Genomic DNA, 19239 nt, shown 5'->3' on the forward strand with positions numbered 1-19239 from the left:
ATCGGGTCCCTCCCGCCCCCCCCCCCCCCAGATCGCGGGTGGGCCAGACGGCCAACCTCCAGAATCCCCTTCTGCTGGCCCAGCCTGGACCCGATCGGGGCGGGCCAGCCGGACCCCACCCATGCATGAATTCGTGCACCGGGCCTCTAGTTGTATATAAAGTATTACTGTTTGTGAAGGCTTACAAAAAAATCTTGTTTAATCTTTTTCTAAAGTAATTATAGTTGATTTAAGTGAAATAGAGAAAAAGGACTCGCTTTTTGTCCCACCCAAGATCTTTGGCATGCATGCTATCGGACGGAATGGTTTTGTTTTGTTAGTTTGATTAAATAAATACTGTGCTTCTATACAGTACAGCAGTATGCAACTATAAAATAAGGGCAAAGGCCATATATAATGGTCTCTAAGATACAGTATTACATTTAAAAAACCAAGGCAAAACGGATATATACCATTTGTGTAAGTGTGGTTACAAAACCAGAAAACTGACAGAGGTTCTTGTGACACTCAGGAGGCCATGGGCAAGAGCATGGAGAGCCGCGATCATCACTACATCTTGGAGCCTGTGTGCGCATCTGCCCTTTTGAGGAGAAACTGCTCCAAAGAGCCTCTGAGGTCTCGGCACACTCCCCGTTTTGAATGCGACATCCAGCTGGAGACCATCCCCTTGAAACTCTCTCAGGTACCCCCGCTTCCCCCAGTGGCCTATGCTCTCACTGTCAGACTCGGAACTGGGGTGAATGAGCATGTCGGTAGAAGGGTCGCAATACTTTGCAGTACCCCAGTAGGAAGGAAAGGACACAGAAAGTTGTGTCCACAGTTGTGGTAGGTGTAGAATCCATCGTCCGTAGTGCGGTCGGATTGGGCTGATCTCAGGTTAGTTCTCAGTTGGTTTTTATGTGCTGGGCAGAGCACAAGAGCACAATCATATCAACACTGAACTGTCAGTGTCCCGGGAGAAGTGCCAATTGGTGCTGAAATTTGGTCTTCCGGTTTGCACTGGTTTTCAGTCCAGTGGATTGACTAATATGAATTGTTCTTGTGAGATACATGTCTTAACTGGGTAAAAGCAACAAAGCAGTTCTAACCTAGCATCTCTTAATCTCTATTAAAAGCTGCAATACCGGCAAATAATGGTATTCCTCAAGGAGCTGGAACGGAAGGAGAGGCAGGCGAAGTTTCGGAAATGGAAACCCAAAGTGGCCATCTCTGGGAAGTAAGGGCTCACCAGTTGTTGTATATGAAGTACATTTTTTTTTTTAATATAGATCAGAAATATCCCTCACTGTTCTTTGCACATGGCTGGAGATAAAAGTAGAGTCGATTTTTCTGGCCTTTAAATGCCATTTCTGTTGTTTATCACTGTTGATATTCTGACCGTCTGTTGACCTGGTGACGTGTTTCGCCTTAGGTTGGGCGTGGTGGAAGTGAGAAGGCCCGCTTGGTCTTGTTTAGCAGGTAGCCTGGGGTTGCTCAGATGGGACCTGATTCTTTGAATCTGCATCCCTATGTCTTTTCTCCCAGGTTGTTTGGTCGATACTTATGTGGTGCACTTTCTAACTTCTATAGCGAAAAAGAAATATTTTCATGCTGCAGTAATAAACTGGGCCAATCCAGTATATTAAAATTTTCTTAGATCCTGTGCATTCCCATATCTTTTCTGAAGTATTCCACTTAAAATCTTCAGTAGTCAGATCCTTGGTAATTATTTTATGATGGCATTTACCTTCCAGTCACCACTTGACTGTCGGTGGAGGGGACCGATATGGGTCATTCAAACCATTTGAGGGAAATGTTTTTCTTATATGATGTAGATTTGCTTTCCCCCCATGTTGAGTTTAGCCCAACATTTTAAAATGAGTTTGCGGCAAAAAGTGACGGCTGACAAGAGAAAAGTTGTCTCACAGGAGTGGTGTTCTGTGGGCTGCCCTGGGTTGACAGCGTTTTAGTTGCTTTTAATATAAGAAGTAATGACATTGTTATGAAATATTTCAGCTGCCGAGAATGGTGGTATTTTGCCCTGAATGCTAACCTGCACGAGATCAGAGAGCAGAGGAAGCGCTGCACCTGGGACTTCCTGTTGCACCGCGCCCGCGACGCCGTGTCCTACACCGACACGTACTTCAGCAAACTGAAAGGAGGCCTGCTGTCTGCAGACGACAAGGTGAGCGAACCGTGGCCTTGTGCTTCTTGTCATCGGAGGGTAAGATGCTGTTCTCTCAAAGGCTGAAGAAAACGGAATCTGTGAAGGAATCAAGTCTCTTGCTAAGGAATTTCATTTCACGGATAGAGTGGGTCTTACTAGGGTGAGAGCTTGTTGGAAGGCCACGGCCTCATCTTGACCAGAAGCATCCTACACCTGCTGCTGGAGGAGAGCGGGCCACGGGCTGGGAGGAGGGAAAGGGGCTGTGGTCCAGCCACGCCTTCGTGCCCACTCCCATGCCCATCCCCTCCTCCCTCAGCGCTCTGTGCAGGGCTCACAGAGACCCTTCAGCTAGTCACCTGCATCTCTTCAAAGCCCATTCCTCGTCATTGATTTTTTTCTCTGAGTCTGAAGCTCATCTCTGTAGGCTTTGGCCTAAACTTTCCCTAAACCCAATTGATTTGCTTGAGGTTTGGAGGTAGAAGCTAGGCAGAGGGGATGAAGTAGGTGGTGAAGGTCAGCTTTTCTCGCTAATTGTAGGGTTAGAGCCTCTTAGAACCACCAGGCCTGGCCTGCTGGCCTGGACCCCAGCCTGCTCTAGGGCGTCTGCCTCGGTCTCCTAGGGGAGGGAGTGGGGATTGCTGATTGCTTTGCTCCTGGATTTGTTTCCATTTTGTGAGCATCAATTTTTGCAAAGCAATTTAGACTGTTTCTAATATTTCTTCTCAGGTGTTATCTCTTAATTAACTGTTTTTTTAGTAAACCCTTCCAAGCAGAAAGGAATATTACTTTCCCTTTAGCAGCTGTCTTCACTCAGCCTGCTCTAACAAAATGCTATAGCCTGGACTTAAAAAACCAGCCATTTATTTTTACAGTCTGGAGCAGGGGTCCTCAAACTACGGCCTGCGGGCCACATGCGGCCAGCTGAGGACATTTGTCCAGCCCGCCGGGTGCCGCTGCCTGTCCTGCTTAGCAGCCGACTCGTCCCGGGCCCGCAGTGCGCATAGGAATTTGTTCATAGTTTTTTTTTTAAAACTATAGTCCGGCCCTCCAACGGTCTGAGGGACAGTGAACTGGCCCCCTGTTTAAAAAGTTTGAGGACCCCTGGTCTGGAGGCTTGGAAGTTCAGGATCCAGTGCCAGCTTGGTCGGGTTCTGGTGAGATTTCTCCTGGCTGCCTTCTTACTGTGTGTGCACATGGCCTTACCTTGGTGGAGAGAGAAATCTGTCCCCTTTCTCTTAGAAGGGCACTAACCCCATCATGAAATCCCACCCTCACGACCTCATCCAACCTAATTACTTCCCAAGGTCCTATCTCCAAATCCCATAACATTGGGGGTTAAAGCTTCAGCATATGAACTGAGCGGGGCACAAACATTCCTCCCACGAGCATCCCACTGTGTGATAACCACTCAGTGCTGAATCCCTAGGTGTTCTCACCTCTCCTGCTGGCACCCTGAGGCACGACTCACTCCCTTTTTCACCAGTGTTAGGCCTGGTTGCTGACATGGGAAACTTCTGGAAAGGATGGGGTCAACCAGACATTTTGTTGTTGTTGTAAATTATGTGAAACACACGTCATTTCCTTTTCCTAATGTTAGGGTATAAGAACAGTTTAGGATAGCTAATTCTGTCTTTTGCACATTTGCATGTAGCTGGCGGCCATTGGTCTTTCCTAACTAGCAAGAAACAAATTAAAATCACTACCTCCTTGCAAATGCACGTGTGAAACAAGAGCTAGAGGCCTGCACCCTTCCTGTGTAAACTGGGTCCTCAGTTTCCTCATCTGAAGTGGGAAGAAGAATAACTAGTCACCTTCTCCGTAGTTACCGTTGGTCTCAGGGACCAAGTCCGGTTGGGGTTACGTGGAAGAGCTGTTTTAACCAGAAGCATAGCAACCGTGGACCTCACTATTTGTCTTCACTGTTTCTTGGCCTTCAGTGGAGATGTTGGGGACCAGTCCTTGTAGTGAGTGGTTTGCGAGAGTGTCCAGTTCTCTGGAGCTGTAACACCTGTTCTGTTTGTTTGTTTTTGTTTTCACCCAAACAGGAGGAAATGTGTCGGATTGAAGAGGAACAGAGCTTTGAGGAGTTGAAGATTTTGCGTGAGCTGGTGCACGAACGATTTCACAAGCAAGAGGAGCTGGCAGAGGTAAGGAGCCCTCTGAGAAGACGAGCTTGGACCCAGCACCCTGAGCGCTTTCCCTTGGATGTGCTTATGCTTGGGGGGTGGGCAGCCACAGCTGGTTCTGCCTTTGGGTCCTCATGTTGCTCATTGTTGGTTGGCACAGAGCCTGCGAGAGCCTCAGTTTGATTCTCCAGGGGACTGCCCTGGAGAGCCAGGCAGCGGTGCGGGCAGTGGGATGCTGCAGTACCTTCAGTCCTGGTTTCCTGGCTGGGGCGGCTGGTCTGGGAAGCCAGTCGAGGGGCTGTCAGCAGAGCAGCACGAGCAGTGGACGCCTGAAGAGATCCTGGGTAAGCGGGCTCCTTCCCGTTAGCCCCCTGGGTGGCGGGGAAGGGAGGTGCTGGGTTCATAATAATTCGTCTGTTACTTTTGAAACAATCCATAATATTTTCAAGCAAACAAAAAGAAATAGAGATTGGTAAAACGGTCTGTCTCATATTTCATAGAGGCAGAGTGGAGGTTTTGGGAGACACTTCATTTGCAACTCTGTTACTAAATTTGAATATTAGCACCTTGTCAGGTAGATCTTAGCGACAGGGATGGTAAGAGAACTAAACGTGAGCGAGTTCAGAAATTTTAAACTCTGACGCTTCAATCCCAGTCCAGAGCCACTCTTCAGACCCACACTGCTCAGTATGGTTTCCATAGCCACACATGACCATTTAAACTCTAATGAATTAAAATAAAATAAAATAAAACATTCACTTTCTCAGTCATGCTAGCTACATTAGCCACACGTGCCAGGGGTGCCCACTGCCCTAGACAGTGCAGGTGGAGAATGTTTCACTATGTTGGGCAGCACGGCTTTATCCTGTACTTGCCTGTGAACGTGAACGTCCTCCCGGTTGGGAATAAGTTGGTAAGAGCCCTGATGAAGCAGTTGGGTCGTTTTAAATTAGTGAATAAGACAGTCACCCACAACTTCGGAGTTCTTTCCAAAGAAAGGGAAAATGGATACACATGTCATCATGACTGATCAGTGTGCCTGGTTTTCCTTTGGAAATTTTCCCACGTATTTTCTTAATGTCATTTCTTCCTCATGGGCAGGCACCGAGGACTTTTTTGACCCCGCTGTGGATGCCTCCTGCATGAACACGTACACCAAGCGAGACCACGTCTTCGCCAAGCTGAACTTGCAGCTGCAGCGGGGCACCGTGACTCTGTCGCACCAGGAGCCAGGCACTCCTCAAACCCCGGAAAGTGCTTTCATGCAGCTCGAGTTTTCAGGTACTGCCCCAAGAACCCCCTGCTGGTGGTGATCTCTCAGGGGGCCCGTGTCCACGCGAACCTCATTATTTGAGTGGTTATGTTCTGGAAAGTTGCTGAGATCATTGTCCCCAGGGGGAAGCACACAGTTAGGTGCCCAGGAGCCTCTGACTGTAACACCCATTAACCGATCAGTACAGAACCTTGTCTTACGTGTGATGCGTTTAAAGACACCTTATCTAATATATGCTGTTAATTCATTAATGCTGAACTCACGGCCAGTGGTAGTGTAACGCCTGCCTGCATGAAGCTTATCTAACAGAGATTTTTCTCTGTAAGACACACTGCAGCCTTTTGTGCTCAGGGACACTAGACAGCACTGCAGCACTATGCATGGGGCCATTGTGAGCAGTGAAATCCACAAAAAGCAGGAAAAGGCAAAAACTTGGCACTTAATGGACCATGAAAGGGCACAGCGTACAGTGTGAGAGCTGGAACAAGAAGGCAGAGCGTGCTTTGTTCAGCCTCAGCTGGGAACGCACCTTTTTTGCTGCCCTGCCCATGTCCTCGAAAGCACCACGAGCACTGATTTGGGGGCGACATATAAATTTTAGTGAGTAGGCACCCTCGCAAATACGGAATGGGCCAATGATGAAGATCAACTGTGTTTGACTTCTTCTTGTGACTTTGCATTCAAGTTGTATAAATAAATACAGATGTTGGTTTTTACATCTCACAAATATTTTATTTCATTTCATAGAATAGTCACTTACCTGAAGTTTCTAGTATAGCTTAGAGGTAAATGACACCCCCGCCCGCCCCCCCCCCCCCAAAAGCCAGTTTGTTTGACTTTATAATGTTGCGAGTCAGTTAGGATTTCATAAACTTAATATGGACTAGCAGATTGCTTGAATTTAATTGTAAAGTGCTCTCTTTAAAATTTATTCTGCTATGAAGTGTCTGATATTCCTTATATATTTGTAATGGTGGATTTACACACATAGACCTATAGATAAACAGATAGGGGTTTTTTTGTTCCTATTTCAAGGCAAAATAGTTCATGATATCTATTAGTCCTCTGTAAAATATTATTCCTAATGCTTATAAAACACTTTAGGCTGTCATGGCATAGTATCAACTCTTATATTCATTTTTTTATAGATGTAAAACTTTTGGCAGAATCCCTTCCTCGAAGAAATTCTTCCTTGCTTCTAGTCCGGTTGGGTGGACTGTTTCTTCGAGACCTGGCCACAGAAGGAACTATGTTTCCTCTTCTGGTCTTCCCTAATCCAGTATGTACAGCGGGGGGCGGCGGGGGGGGGGGCGAGTCCATCTGGGTGATGGTGATGCAGGTCTGTTTTAGGCAAGCAATAGTTAACATTAACTTGACTCACTTTGACATTTGATCATCTTGAGACAGATGGCCAATCAAAGACAATCTGGAGTTAGATAAGTTTTTTTTGTTTTTATTTATTTATCTATTTACTTATTTTAATCCTCACCCAAGGATATTTTTTCCATTGATTTTTAGAGGGAGGGAGGGAGCGGGGGGCGGGGAGAGAGAGAAAGAAACATCGATGTGAGAGACATTGATTGCCTGCCTCCCATGTGCACCCTGACTGGGCCTGGGCATCAAACCTGCAACCCAGGTACGTGCCCTTGACCGGGAATCGAACCTGAGATCCTTTGGTGTGCAGGCTGAAGCTCTAACCATTGAGAACTCTGGCTAGGGCTAGATAAGTTTTTAACATTTGTTAGAGAGCAAATGTTGGTGGGATTTATGACAATGCCCTCTTCCTCCCCTGAACAGCTTTATAAGTCACTGTTGTAGCGAACACGGAATAGTTTGCTCTTATTTGGAAGAAAATGCCATTAGCACTGCTGTTATCTGCATTTCAGGGTTAATGTTTGAATTTCCTCTGTGTCTGACAGACCTTTGTATGCATTCTGACTTTTAGTCACTTGATAGGACGTATTCTCTTTCTAAAGTTCCAAGAAAAACCACCTCAATTTCTATATATATGCTAATTTTTACATAGAATATTATTTACTAGTTAGATCTTCAGTCTTGACAAATTCTCCAAGATATGGTCAGAATAATTGAATACATTTAGCCACTTACTCTACCCATAATTTTTTTGTTGGGGTGTGTGTGGACTTGTGGAGATAGTGGGAGTGCAGAGTGAGAGTTTGAACAGCTGTACACGGTTAATATTCCTTATTTAGCAGTCATTCATTAAATGCTCGGAATGCCAAGTAGCACTGTCAATGCAGAAGAAAATGTGTGTTTTCACCTGGTTGGGAAAAAGGCACAGACTAGAGGGATCATTCTGCAAGTCGTCTGTGATCTGATGTCAGATGAGTTTTGATTTGATTGTGCTCAGGGAGAGCGATGCCCAAGTTTTGTGCCCTCTCCCGCTGACATTGATGCATTTTGTGTGTTAATAGCAAAAAGAAGTTGGCAGAGTTTCACAGTCTTTTGGTCTCCAAACAACATCTGCAGACAGAAGTGATCACTACCCTGGTAATTTGTAATATGTTCTTAAAACGAATCCTGAAAACCACGATGATTACAGATCAGCAGTCTTGGTTAGCAGTGAAAGGGGGGGGGGTGTCCTGTTGTGTGCCCAGTGCTTTGGTGTGTTGACCCCCGTGTGACTTGGAGGCAGCCTGGTGCTCTCCGGGGCAGCCTCTCAGGTCTTCAGGGTTCTTGGTTTTCATAATGGGGGCAAATGCAACCACCTTTCTTGAGGAGTCCTGTCATAATTAAGGGTCAGTCCTTATTAAGGGTCACAAAATGTGTGTAAATGTGAACTAATTGGAAAATAATTTAGGAGATGTCTTTTCTCCGAATGCCTCCTAGGCCCGTTAAGCATCAGGTGGTTGGTTTTGCCGTGTTCCGTTTTCTCACTCTGGTTCTTTCCTCCAGCTGCGGACCCGAATGCCCCGGTGTTTGAGATGCTGTATGAAAGAAACCCAGCGCACAGCCATTTCGAGAGGCGGCTGAATGTCAGCACCAGGCCCTTGAATATCATATATAATCCCCAGGCTATTAAAAAAGTAGCTGACTTTTTCTACAAGGGAAAGGTTCATACCTCAGGTTAACTTTTTTGTTTGTTTGCTCTAATGTTCCTTTCTCAAGACATCTTTCCTGTCATTTCTGGCGCTCTGGACAAGGCTTATTGCACATTCAGGTGGCCTGGTAGTGGTAGAAGAGGTCTGCAGAGCACATGGGTGGGGTTGTCTTCGGAAAGTCCCTTTTCCAAGAGGAATCAATATCCTTAAATATTGTCTTTTTCTTTGCCTCTATTTAGCAAACATTTTTTAATACTTCCCATTCCATTTGGATGGCCGTTTCCTTGGCTACCCAGGATATTTTCGATCACTTGAATTTAGGAGGCATGTCCAAGGATTTCCTTCTGGATGGCAGATAGGATCAATGTCTGTTTTGCATGCTTGGTGCAGCATTAAATACTGCAAAGTTCATCACTGCCCTCTCCCACATCACTGATATTAGTCTTCCTGTGTTTTCTGCAGTAGGTGCAGAAAAGGTACTTTTGTTGAAGGGAAATTGATAAAACAGTATTACTTGGCTAAATGTATTCTCTCCCTCCCTCTTATAATAACTAATGAAGCTGCTTTAGTTTTTGGTCTCTTTTTGAATTCTTTTCGTGTAAATACTAGCCATACATGTCTTGGCTTCATTGCTCCTTCACTGATAGAATATAGAAGGTATTTCCCTCTAAATTCCATGTCTTCTTTCTTTTTTTTTAAAAAAAAATATTTTTACTGATTTCAGAGAGGAAGGGAGAGGGAGAGAGAGAGAAATATCAGTGATGAGAGAGAATCATTGATTGGCTATTTCCTGCACACCCCCTACTGGAGATCGAGCCCGAAACCCAGGCATGTGCCCTTGACCGGAATTGAACCCGGGACCCTCAGTTTGCAGGCTGACGTTCTATCCAAATTGGCTAGAACCCATTTCCTCCTTCAGTGTAATGCCATGCTTTTAAGGTTTTGAAATAAAATAGTTTGGACTCTTTCAGACAATAATTTAAGAAATTCTAGTACCTTATGTACCTTCCCTGCCTTTCTCCTCAGGGTTGTCCCTCACCCATCTGTGCCTCGTTCCTGTTACCCTGTATAGTGCCAGGCCAGGCCGGAGGAAGGAACTGTTGTCATAGACTGTTTTTTAGTTTTGGTGGAAATTCTTGGTGAGAACAGATGTCGCAGCGCTTTCGACCACCAAGCCATTTGGAAGGTCTGATTCTCCTGTCTGTTTCAATCTTGCAGGTTTTGGTTATCAGTCTGAACTTGAGTTGAGAGTGGCTGAAGCTGCCCGAAGGCAGTATAACAAACTGAAGATGCAGACCAAGGCAGAAATCCGACAAACTCTCGATCGTCTGCTAGTGGGTGACTTCATTGTAAGTGGGTGTACATCAACACTCTTGCGGGGCTGGGGAAGGGGCAGGTATGCGCTCTGTCAAGTTCTTTACCTGTTTTGGATGGGCATGCTTGTATCAATTATACTGATTAAATTAAAACTATGAAATCCTTATCAGCTAGCAAAAAAAAACCCTTGTCTTTTACAGTCAGAGTTTAGTGAATTAAAAAATAAAAAGTAAAGATGAATGTCTGTGACCAGATCATGTTTCTTCCTTGTGCCAAATTTGGAACAGTCTCAAGACTCATCTTTGTTCCATTTTCTAGACCTGATATTTTACAAATGTTTCATTTAAGAGTACCCTCTTTTCACTTACTGTTACAGAAGAAAAATAACCAGACTTAACCCTCAGTTTCCATTCCAGGATATGATGGTCCCTTTGTGATGCTAAGTGACCAGCTGATGCAAGGATGTCATAGACAGGGAGAGCCAGAAAACATCAGTCCAGCCAAACTCAGTTTCCTAACACTAGCATGGAGGTGCACTGCCGAGATGCGGCAGTAGATGGCGCAGTTAGAATGTGGCTTCTTTTGGACAGTGCAGAGCTTGTTGGGGTGTAAGGGATGGCAGGAATGTTCTAAGTAAAATGTTTCAGGGTCTGTGCATAGTATGGGATGGAAAATCAGTACTGTCATCTGTTTTTGTGTGTGCGTTTCAACACAAATTACAATTAGTGTCCTATTTTCTTAGACAAAGATTTCTTTTTGATAACATACACATTAGCTTTTACTACCTAAATGTAATTGAGGCCATTTTAGTTGCAGGGAAGAACAGGTGACAAATTCATAAAGTCTTCCAGCTTTTTTACATATTTCACATGTCAAAGCTTGTTTTTCACTAAGGTACTCTGGCTTGAAAGTCCATAGTTACTACTGTCTATCCTATATAATAAAAACCTAATATGCTAAGTGTCCAACCGTTCGACCCATCAACCAGTTGCTATGATGTGTGCTGACCACCAGGGGGCAGATGCTCTGACTGGTAGGTTAGCTTGCTGCTGGGGTCCAGCCGATCGGGACTGGGCGAGATGGGCCGGACACACCCTAGGGCCCTTACTCAGTCCCTTTCTGGCCCTGATCATGTACCGGTGGGGTCCCTTGTCTTGGCCTGTGCCCTCTTGCAATCCGGGACCCCTCGGGGGATGTTGAAGAGCCAGTTTCAGCCCGATCCCCGCAGGCCAGGCCGAGGGACCCCACTGGTGCACGAATCCGTGCACCGGGCCTCTAGTGAATAAATAAAAATGTTTGGATTTCTATGTTTATTTGAGTTCCATCATTTCTGCAATACTTTATAGTACTAAGTTATGTAGATTTAGGAACAAGATCTTTCTTAAACCATCGGTCATCACAATTAAAGAGCATATAAACCTCCAAATCAGTAATTTGCTAATTTCCCCCCATACCATTTATGCCTGTGGTAATGTCATAAATCATCAAGCTTTTGGATCTGCTTTTGTTTTACACTTTGTGTCTAATATCAAAGACCATTAAGTCATGTGGTATCACTAGGAGTGGTCTTCAGAAAGGCTTGAGCCCTGACTTATGAAGCTGTTCAGTTTCAGCAATGTAGTTAAAAGTTATTTAATTGTAGTTTGTTTTATTTTTATAGGAGGACAGTAAACGGTGGACTGTACGACTAGATATTTCTGCCCCTCAAGTGATATTTCCCGATGATTTCAAATTCAAGAATCCTGTGTTAGTTGTTGTGGATCTAGGAAGAATGCTACTGACAAATACCCAAGGTATAGTGCAAATGGGGAGTAATGAAAACATAACTTGGTAGGTTAATCTGTCTATGCTTAACCAAGTAAAGCTTAAAAAAAGGTTTATTAACATTTTAAAACTACGAAGTTCATTTGTTACTTCAAAAGTAACAGCTTAATGAGATATATTTTAATATATATAATTCATTCGTTTTTGGCATATTGCTAGAATTGTGTGTCTGTCACTGTTACCTAATTCCAGAACATTTTCATCATCTCAAGAAGAAATTCTAAACCCATTAGCAGTCACTCATTCTCCATCACCCCCTCTCCCAGCCCCTGACAACTACTAATCTATCTCTGTGGATTTCCCTGTTCTGAACATTTTTTTTGGAGGGGGGTGCGCGGGGAATTTTAGAGGATGTTTATCAAAGCTGGGGACAATGAGATAAGGAAGGTCTGGGGAAATGAGCCTAGTCTGGTCTGCTTTGGCTCACTAAGAAGTCAGAGAAAAGGGAGCCTTGGGGACAGGCTCAGGGGGTTTGCCTGGGATGAACTGCCGCTGCCCTTTGCTGCCCTGGTTGCAAGCCTTATGGGGTCCCTTAGCATTTAGGAGATGCATGTCTTTGGGGAAAGAAGTGGAGGGAGGGCGTGGGTATGCTCCTGAGAGACAGAGAGTGCCTGTTCTGAACAGTTTATAAGAACGGAATTATCAATAGGCTTTTTATGTCTGGCTTCTTTCACTTAGCGTAGTGTTTTCAGGGTTTATCCACGTTGTATCACATATAAGTGCTTCATTTCCACTTAATGGCTGAATAATATTCCTTGTATGAACATATCATACTTTACTTTTCCATTCATCAGTTGATGGACATTTGTGTTGTTTCCACTTTTTGTCTATTATGATTAATGCTGCTGTGAACATTTATGGGTAGACTTTTGTGTAGATATGTATTTTCAGTCTCTTGGGTGTACTTCAGTGTGGAATTGCTGGGTCATATAGTGACTTTAGTTAAACATTTTGAGGAACTGCCAGATTGTTTCCTAAAATGACTGCACCATTTGACTCTCTTACTAGTAATGTCAGAGAATTTCTCTACATCCAATTTCTCTACATCCTCACCAACACTTGTTATTATCTGTCTTTTGGATTATAGCCATTTTTATGGGTGATATAGTATCTCATTGCGATTTCTTTTTTTAAAATATTTTTTAAAAAAAATTGATTTCAGAGAGGAAGGGAGAGGGAGAGAGAGATAGAAACATCAGTGACGAGAGAAAATCATTGATCAGCTGCCTCCTGCACACCCCACACTGGGGGTGGAGCCCACAACCCGGGCATGTGCCCTGACTGGGAATCCAACCATGACCTCCTGGTTCATAGGTCGACGCTCAACCACTCAGCCATGCAGGCCAGGCCTTTTAAAAATTTATTTAATTTATTTTTCTCATTGTGATTTTTATTTGCGTTTTTATGTAACATTTTATATTTTAATAAACATTATTTCTCAGCATTTAATTTCAGGAATAGAGATTTAATCTACTTAGGGATATTAGGGACATACATAAAAAGAGACTCCTGGCCTTGGCCGGTGTAGTTCAGTTGGTTGGAACATTGTCCTGTACACTGAAAGGTCGAGGGTGGATTCCCAATTAGGGCACATACCCAGGTTGTGGGTTCGATCCCTGGTTGGGGTGCCTAAGGGAGGCAACCAATCGATGTTTCTCTCTCACATTGATGTTTCTTTCTCTCTTTTTTCCTCCCTCCCTCTCTTTCTAAAATCAGTAAAAACATGTCCTTGGGTGAGACTTAAAAATAAATAAATAAAAAATAAAGAGAGACTCCTGGAAGGTAATTTCATTGCTATTATGAAATCCCCAATATAGTCATTTTTATCTTGAGATGGAAGGGAAGAAAGAGAGGATTCCTGGCATAAGAGAGATTAAGGAAGTTTATCAATAATTTTAACCTTATCTTCACTGAGAAAACCCTAAAAAACAGACTAGGGTAGATGATTTGAGCAGGAGTGGTAAAGTTTGGTGCAAAAGGGAATGTTAAAAGGGAATTAGATCTGAAGGAAAGGATCACAACCACAAAAAAGCACCCACTTGAATTTATAAGACATCAACATAGGGAACAGGGACATAGGTGAGCAAACCCAGTGGTTTTTTCCTTTTAAATCCTCACCCGGGGACGTTTTTTCCATTGATTTCTGGAGAGAGTTGAAGGGAGGGAGGAGGGGGAAAGAGAAACATTGATGTGAGAGAGACACATTGATTGGTTGCCTCCTGCATTCACTCCCATCAGGTTCCTCACCCCTGATGGGAGTGAATGCAGGAGGCAATCAATCAATGATGAGGAACCTGCAACTGAGATACGTGTTCTTGACTGGGAATTAAACCCCCAACCCTTTGGTCCTCGGGCCAACGCTCTAATCACTGAGATAAACGGCCAGGGCCCCAGTGCTATGTTTTTGTAGTTGTCTCAGCTCTGTTCGGCTGTACAAGAGAGTGTGAATACTGGGGCTAGAACATGACATACTGAGAAGTCAATGCTTGCACAGCACTGATCTAGGAGCTGGGGATATATTGTTGAGTAAGACAGATGAGGCCTCTGTTGTTTTGGAACATTCTAGCGGGAGGAACAAAATGAACACACAGACAAAAACAGGAAAAAGCAAGCAAAGACTTGTGGAGAGTGATGAAAAAAGGGTTGGTGATAGCAGCTCAGGGCGGTGCAGCTCATGGTGGGGATGCAGTTTGGGGTAGCAGCTTGCTGGTTTGTGCACCCCTGTATGTGTCCCTATGTATACAGCAGGTCTCTATGTTTTCTCATGTTCATATACTTTCTCTTTGCTCTTTGATTTCCAAATAATGGGTAAGTTCACACTGAGAAAAATGGTAAATACAGATATCAGCTTCGAGTTTTTGTCCATTTATTTTTATTAAATTGGGGTTGGTTGATTCTCTACTTCTCTTGCTCATTACCTTAAAGGAAAGAAGGCAAGAGCAGACATAGACTTTGAATCCTTTCTTTTTTACCTGCAGATGACTCCGAGAGGAAGAGTGTGGATGAGTCAGCCTCTGAAGAGAATCAGTTTAGTGATGATGAGTATATGACCCCTCTTGCCACACCTCCTAACACCCCACCCCCTGAGACGAGCAGCAGCAATGAGGAGAAAACACCTCCATTTTCTATCAGTGAAGAGCAGCTCCAAGCACATTTATTGAGCACGAAGATGTATGAGCGGTACTCCCTGTCATTCATGGACCTCCAGATCATGGTGGGACGAGTGAAGGACAATTGGAAGCATGTCCAGGACATTGACGTGGGGCCAACCCACGTGGTCGAGAAATTCAATGTTCACCTACAGTTAGAACGTCGATTGATTTATACTTCAGATCCCAAGTACCCCGGAGCCGTGCTCTCAGGTAACCTGCCTGACTTAAAGATCCACATCAATGAAGATAAAATATCTGCCCTAAAGAATTGCTTCGCTCTCCTCACCATGCCAGAAATGAAGACTTCTGACTCTCAGATTAAAGAGAAGATTTTCCCCCAGGAGGGTCAGCGGGGAAGTTTGCAAGACTCTGTAATGAATTTAACCCAGAGCATCGTGATGTTGGAGCAGCACACCCGGGAGGTTCTGGTGGAGTCACAGCTCCTCCTGGCCGAGTTTAAAGTGAACTGTATGCAGCTTGGTGTGGAGAGCAATGGCCAGTACATTTCTGTGCTCAAGGTGTTTGGTACCAACGCTCATTTTGTGAAGAGGCCTTACGATGCCGAAGTCTCCCTAACTGTTCATGGTTTGCTCCTGGTGGACACCATGCAGACATATGGTGCAGATTTTGACCTTTTGATGGCGTCACACAAGAACTTGAGCTTTGATATCCCAACCGGAAGCCTCCGGGCTAGCAGGTCCCAGTCTCCTGTCTCTGGATCCAATGTGGCCCCCTTCACTAATGTTGCCACTGTGAGCGACCCGTCAGCTGCTAGTGTCTCACTTGACAGGATTGTCACCAAAGAACAGGAATCCCTCATTAAATTGGAGTATCAGTTTGTGAGTTCAGAGTGCCCATCAATGAATTTGGATAGCACTCTCCAGGTGATTTCATTGCAGGTGAATAATTTGGATATTATTCTAAATCCAGAGACAATTGTGGAGCTGATTGGTTTTCTTCAAAAATCTTTTCCCAAGGAAAAGGATGATTTGAGTCCCCAACCTTTAATGACTGACTTTGAGAGAAGCTTTAGAGAAGAAGAAACTTACCAAGCTACCTATGAACAAAACACCGAGGTTGCAGTGGAGATCCACCGACTTAACTTACTGCTCCTCCGGACAGTGGGAATGGCGAATGGAGAGAAACATGGCAGAAAAATTGCGACTGCTAGTATAGGTGGCACCAAAGTCAACGTCTCAATGGGGAGCACGTTTGACATGAATGGTTCTCTCGGTTGTTTGCAGCTTATGGATTTGACACAAGATAATATTAAGAACCAGTATGTTGTCAGCATCGGGAATTCCATGGGCTATGAAAATATCGTCAGCGATATCAGTTACTTTGAATCTGTATTTGTCAGAATGGAAGAGGGAGCCCTCCATGAAGCACTGAGTTTCACATTTGTTGAGAAATCGAAGCAGGAATGTTTTCTCAACCTCAAGATGGCTTCCCTGCATTATAACCACTCTGCTAAATTTTTGAAGGAGTTGACATTGTCCATGGATGAACTAGAGGAGAATTTTCGAAGTATGCTGAAAAGCGCAGCCACCAAAGTCACCACAGTGCTAGCTACCAAGACAGCCGAGTACAGTGAGATGGTATCACTCTTTGAAACTCCAAGGAAGACGCGGGAATCCTTTAGCTTGGAAGACAATGAGATATATGGGTTTAGCCTAGCTGCCTCTCATGCCGACACTGTAAAGCTAATCTTGAACATAAACATTGAATCGCCAGTTGTTTCTATCCCTCGGAAGCCCGGGAGCCCGGAGTTGTTGGTAGGACACTTGGGACAGATATTCATCCAGAATTTTGTGTCAGGAGATGATGAATCCAGAAGCGACCGTCTGCAGGTGGAAATCAAAGACATTAAATTGTATTCTTTGAATTGCACCCAGTTGGCAGGCAGAGAGGGTCCTGGGTCTGACGTAAGCCGGACGTCTTGCCCTCCCTCTGGGTCTGCCAGTACCAACAGCCAGGAGGAAGCTCATTTCACCCGACATGATTTCTTTGAATCTTTGCATAGAGGTCAAGGTGAGGAGTATTAATCATGTCTCATTTTATTTAAAGACTAGAGGCCCGGTGCACAAAATTCATGCACAGCGGGTGGGGGGGCGTCCCCCTCAGCCCAGCCTGTACCCTCTCCAATCTGGGACCCCTTGGGGGATGTCGGACTGCCGGTTTAGGCCCGATCCCTGGGACTGGCAGTCAGATATCCCTCTCATAATCCTGGACCGGCAGTTGGACATCCCTCTCACAATCCTGTACCGCTGACTCCTAATCACTCACCTGCCTGCCTGCCTGGTTGCCCCTAAGTGCCCCCACTGCCGGCCTGGTCACCCCCAACTGCCCTCCCCTGCAGACCATCTTGTGGCGTCATCTTGTGGCGCCATCTTATGTCCACATGGGGGCAGCCATCTTTGACCACATGGGGGCAGCCATCTTGTGTTGGAGTGACGGTCAATTTGCATATTACTCTTTTATTAGATAGGACTAGAGGCCCGATGCATGAAAATCGTGCAAGAGTAGGCCTTCCTTCCCCTGGCTGCCTGCACCGGCTTCCCTCTGGCATCCGGGACCCGGGCTTCCCTCCGGCCGTCGGCAGGCACCTGGGATCCCGGCTTTCCTCGCAGCCCTGGCTTCGTCCGGAAGGTCGTCCAGTCTAATTAGCATATTATGCGTTTATTATTATAGATTCCAAACCCAGCTCATGTATACTTTGCTTAAAGCAACAACAAAAACCTTTTCTTTTAGAATTATCCCCCGTTACTATTTAAGAAATCACACTGGAATTTTAATAGAATGCTTCGTATTAGGTTGATATGTTTTCAGCTTTTCCATCCAATGCCCTATTTGGTGAAATAAGAATTTTTTAAAGTGGCCCCCTTTGAAATTGGTTGAGTACTTATATATAGGGATGTTTCAGGAGTGGATTCTGTTAAAACTACTGTTTAATTTGGTCAAATACATCTGATTTTTTAATTTCTAGTTAAATTTTTCCTAGTTAAATATTATAGTCCAAGGCAGCTAGAGGGATTGACATAATAAGAGTCTGAAATTTAGTCTGTGGATGTTATGTCCTCTTTTTAGTGTCCTACCCTTTTAATGGGTTGGTTCAGGGTTCTAGAAATAAGATGCCTGTATTTGTGTTCCCAATCTGATATGCTAAAACCCAACAGTTCAATCTGTTGGTCTTGGCATCCTCAGAAATCAGGTAAGCCCTGGAGCATGGCTTTATTTATTGGTGAAGAAATTAATGCCTTTGAGGAATTCTTCCTCTGTGCTTCTCAGATGTTAATTCACTGATTACTTACATGCTTACCCAACGATTGCTTTCTCTGCTTGGTATAAAGGCTGTTCACTTAGAACCTTGTATTGTCCTGATTCTGATTTGGGCCCATTAAGAGGAATCCATCTATGTCTGAAAGCTGGGTAAGGATGAGCAATTTGGTTTGAAAAATGCCAGCTTGAGGCTAGGAGAAGCTTATTGTAAACCCTGGCCTGGATTCATGTTCACCACATCGTATTTTGAAGCCACCAAATGGAGCATGTCATGAAAATATTGTTTCTGATCTTGTACCTCTGCTCGCTCTGAGTTTTGGTCTTGGGATAGTCATCTAAGTTTGTATTTAATCATGGACCTCCTGCTCTATTTTCTATATCCTGCTCTTAATCAGTGATAACACAGTACACAATAGTGTTTTCAGACTGTCATTTCTCCTCTCTTATGCCAGCCTTTCACATCCTGAACAACACCACCATTCAGTTTAAACTGGAGAAGATCCCTATAGAGAGAGAATCTGAACTGACTTTCTCCCTTAGTCCAGATGACCTGGGAACTTCTAGCATCATGAAGATTGAAGGGAAGTTTGTCAATCCAGTTCAAGTAAGTAAATACCTTGTTGATTTTCATGTCCGGACAATTAAAGTCACCTGTTTTATATTTAGAATATATATATTTACGTATTTTCATATTACATATAAACTATTGGAAGGAAAATATATAAATTCAAGGAGATATCATTAATGCATATTAGTATTGATAACTTGTTCTAGTCAACATGGAATCCTTTTATTGTATCCTTTTATCCCTGGGGAATCAGTCTTATCAGCCATCTTCTTGTGGAGGAGGGGTGTGTTTTATAGAGGAAGAGGGCAGATCCTGAATTCCATTGCCATTCAGAAACGAGGAAAATTATTGCTTAAAAAGTCAGTGTCTCTTTCCCAGGAGGACATAATTCTTGTCTCACTTTGACATAATTGGCCCTGCCTATAAAATAATCTGATTATCTGAGCTGTTGACAGATCCTTTCAAGGGAGAATTAGAATTAGTCTTGCCCGC

At 44.3% G+C, this 19239-nt stretch overlaps 1 protein-coding gene across 6 annotated transcripts in view; it reads left to right on the forward strand.

Moving 5' to 3' along the window:
• Positions 1 to 19239, forward strand: part of VPS13D (vacuolar protein sorting 13 homolog D) — a 227983-nt gene that overhangs the window by 18957 nt on the left and 189787 nt on the right. For all 6 annotated transcript variants that reach the window (XM_080653615.1, XM_080653616.1, XM_080653617.1 and 3 more), the window contains 13 exons: positions 512 to 682; positions 1116 to 1216; positions 1996 to 2164; positions 4192 to 4293; positions 4433 to 4616; positions 5374 to 5553; positions 6694 to 6824; positions 7981 to 8056; positions 8462 to 8632; positions 9826 to 9956; positions 11585 to 11717; positions 14727 to 16931; positions 18632 to 18783. In XM_080653615.1, coding sequence (XP_080509741.1) covers positions 512 to 682; positions 1116 to 1216; positions 1996 to 2164; positions 4192 to 4293; positions 4433 to 4616; positions 5374 to 5553; positions 6694 to 6824; positions 7981 to 8056; positions 8462 to 8632; positions 9826 to 9956; positions 11585 to 11717; positions 14727 to 16931; positions 18632 to 18783 — 3906 coding nt within the window. The remainder of the gene's footprint in view (positions 1 to 511; positions 683 to 1115; positions 1217 to 1995; positions 2165 to 4191; positions 4294 to 4432; positions 4617 to 5373; positions 5554 to 6693; positions 6825 to 7980; positions 8057 to 8461; positions 8633 to 9825; positions 9957 to 11584; positions 11718 to 14726; positions 16932 to 18631; positions 18784 to 19239) is intronic.

The sequence above is a fragment of the Plecotus auritus genome (genome assembly GCF_963455305.1).
Source record: "Plecotus auritus genome assembly, chromosome: 2".
Classification (NCBI taxonomy): domain Eukaryota; kingdom Metazoa; phylum Chordata; class Mammalia; order Chiroptera; family Vespertilionidae; genus Plecotus; species Plecotus auritus.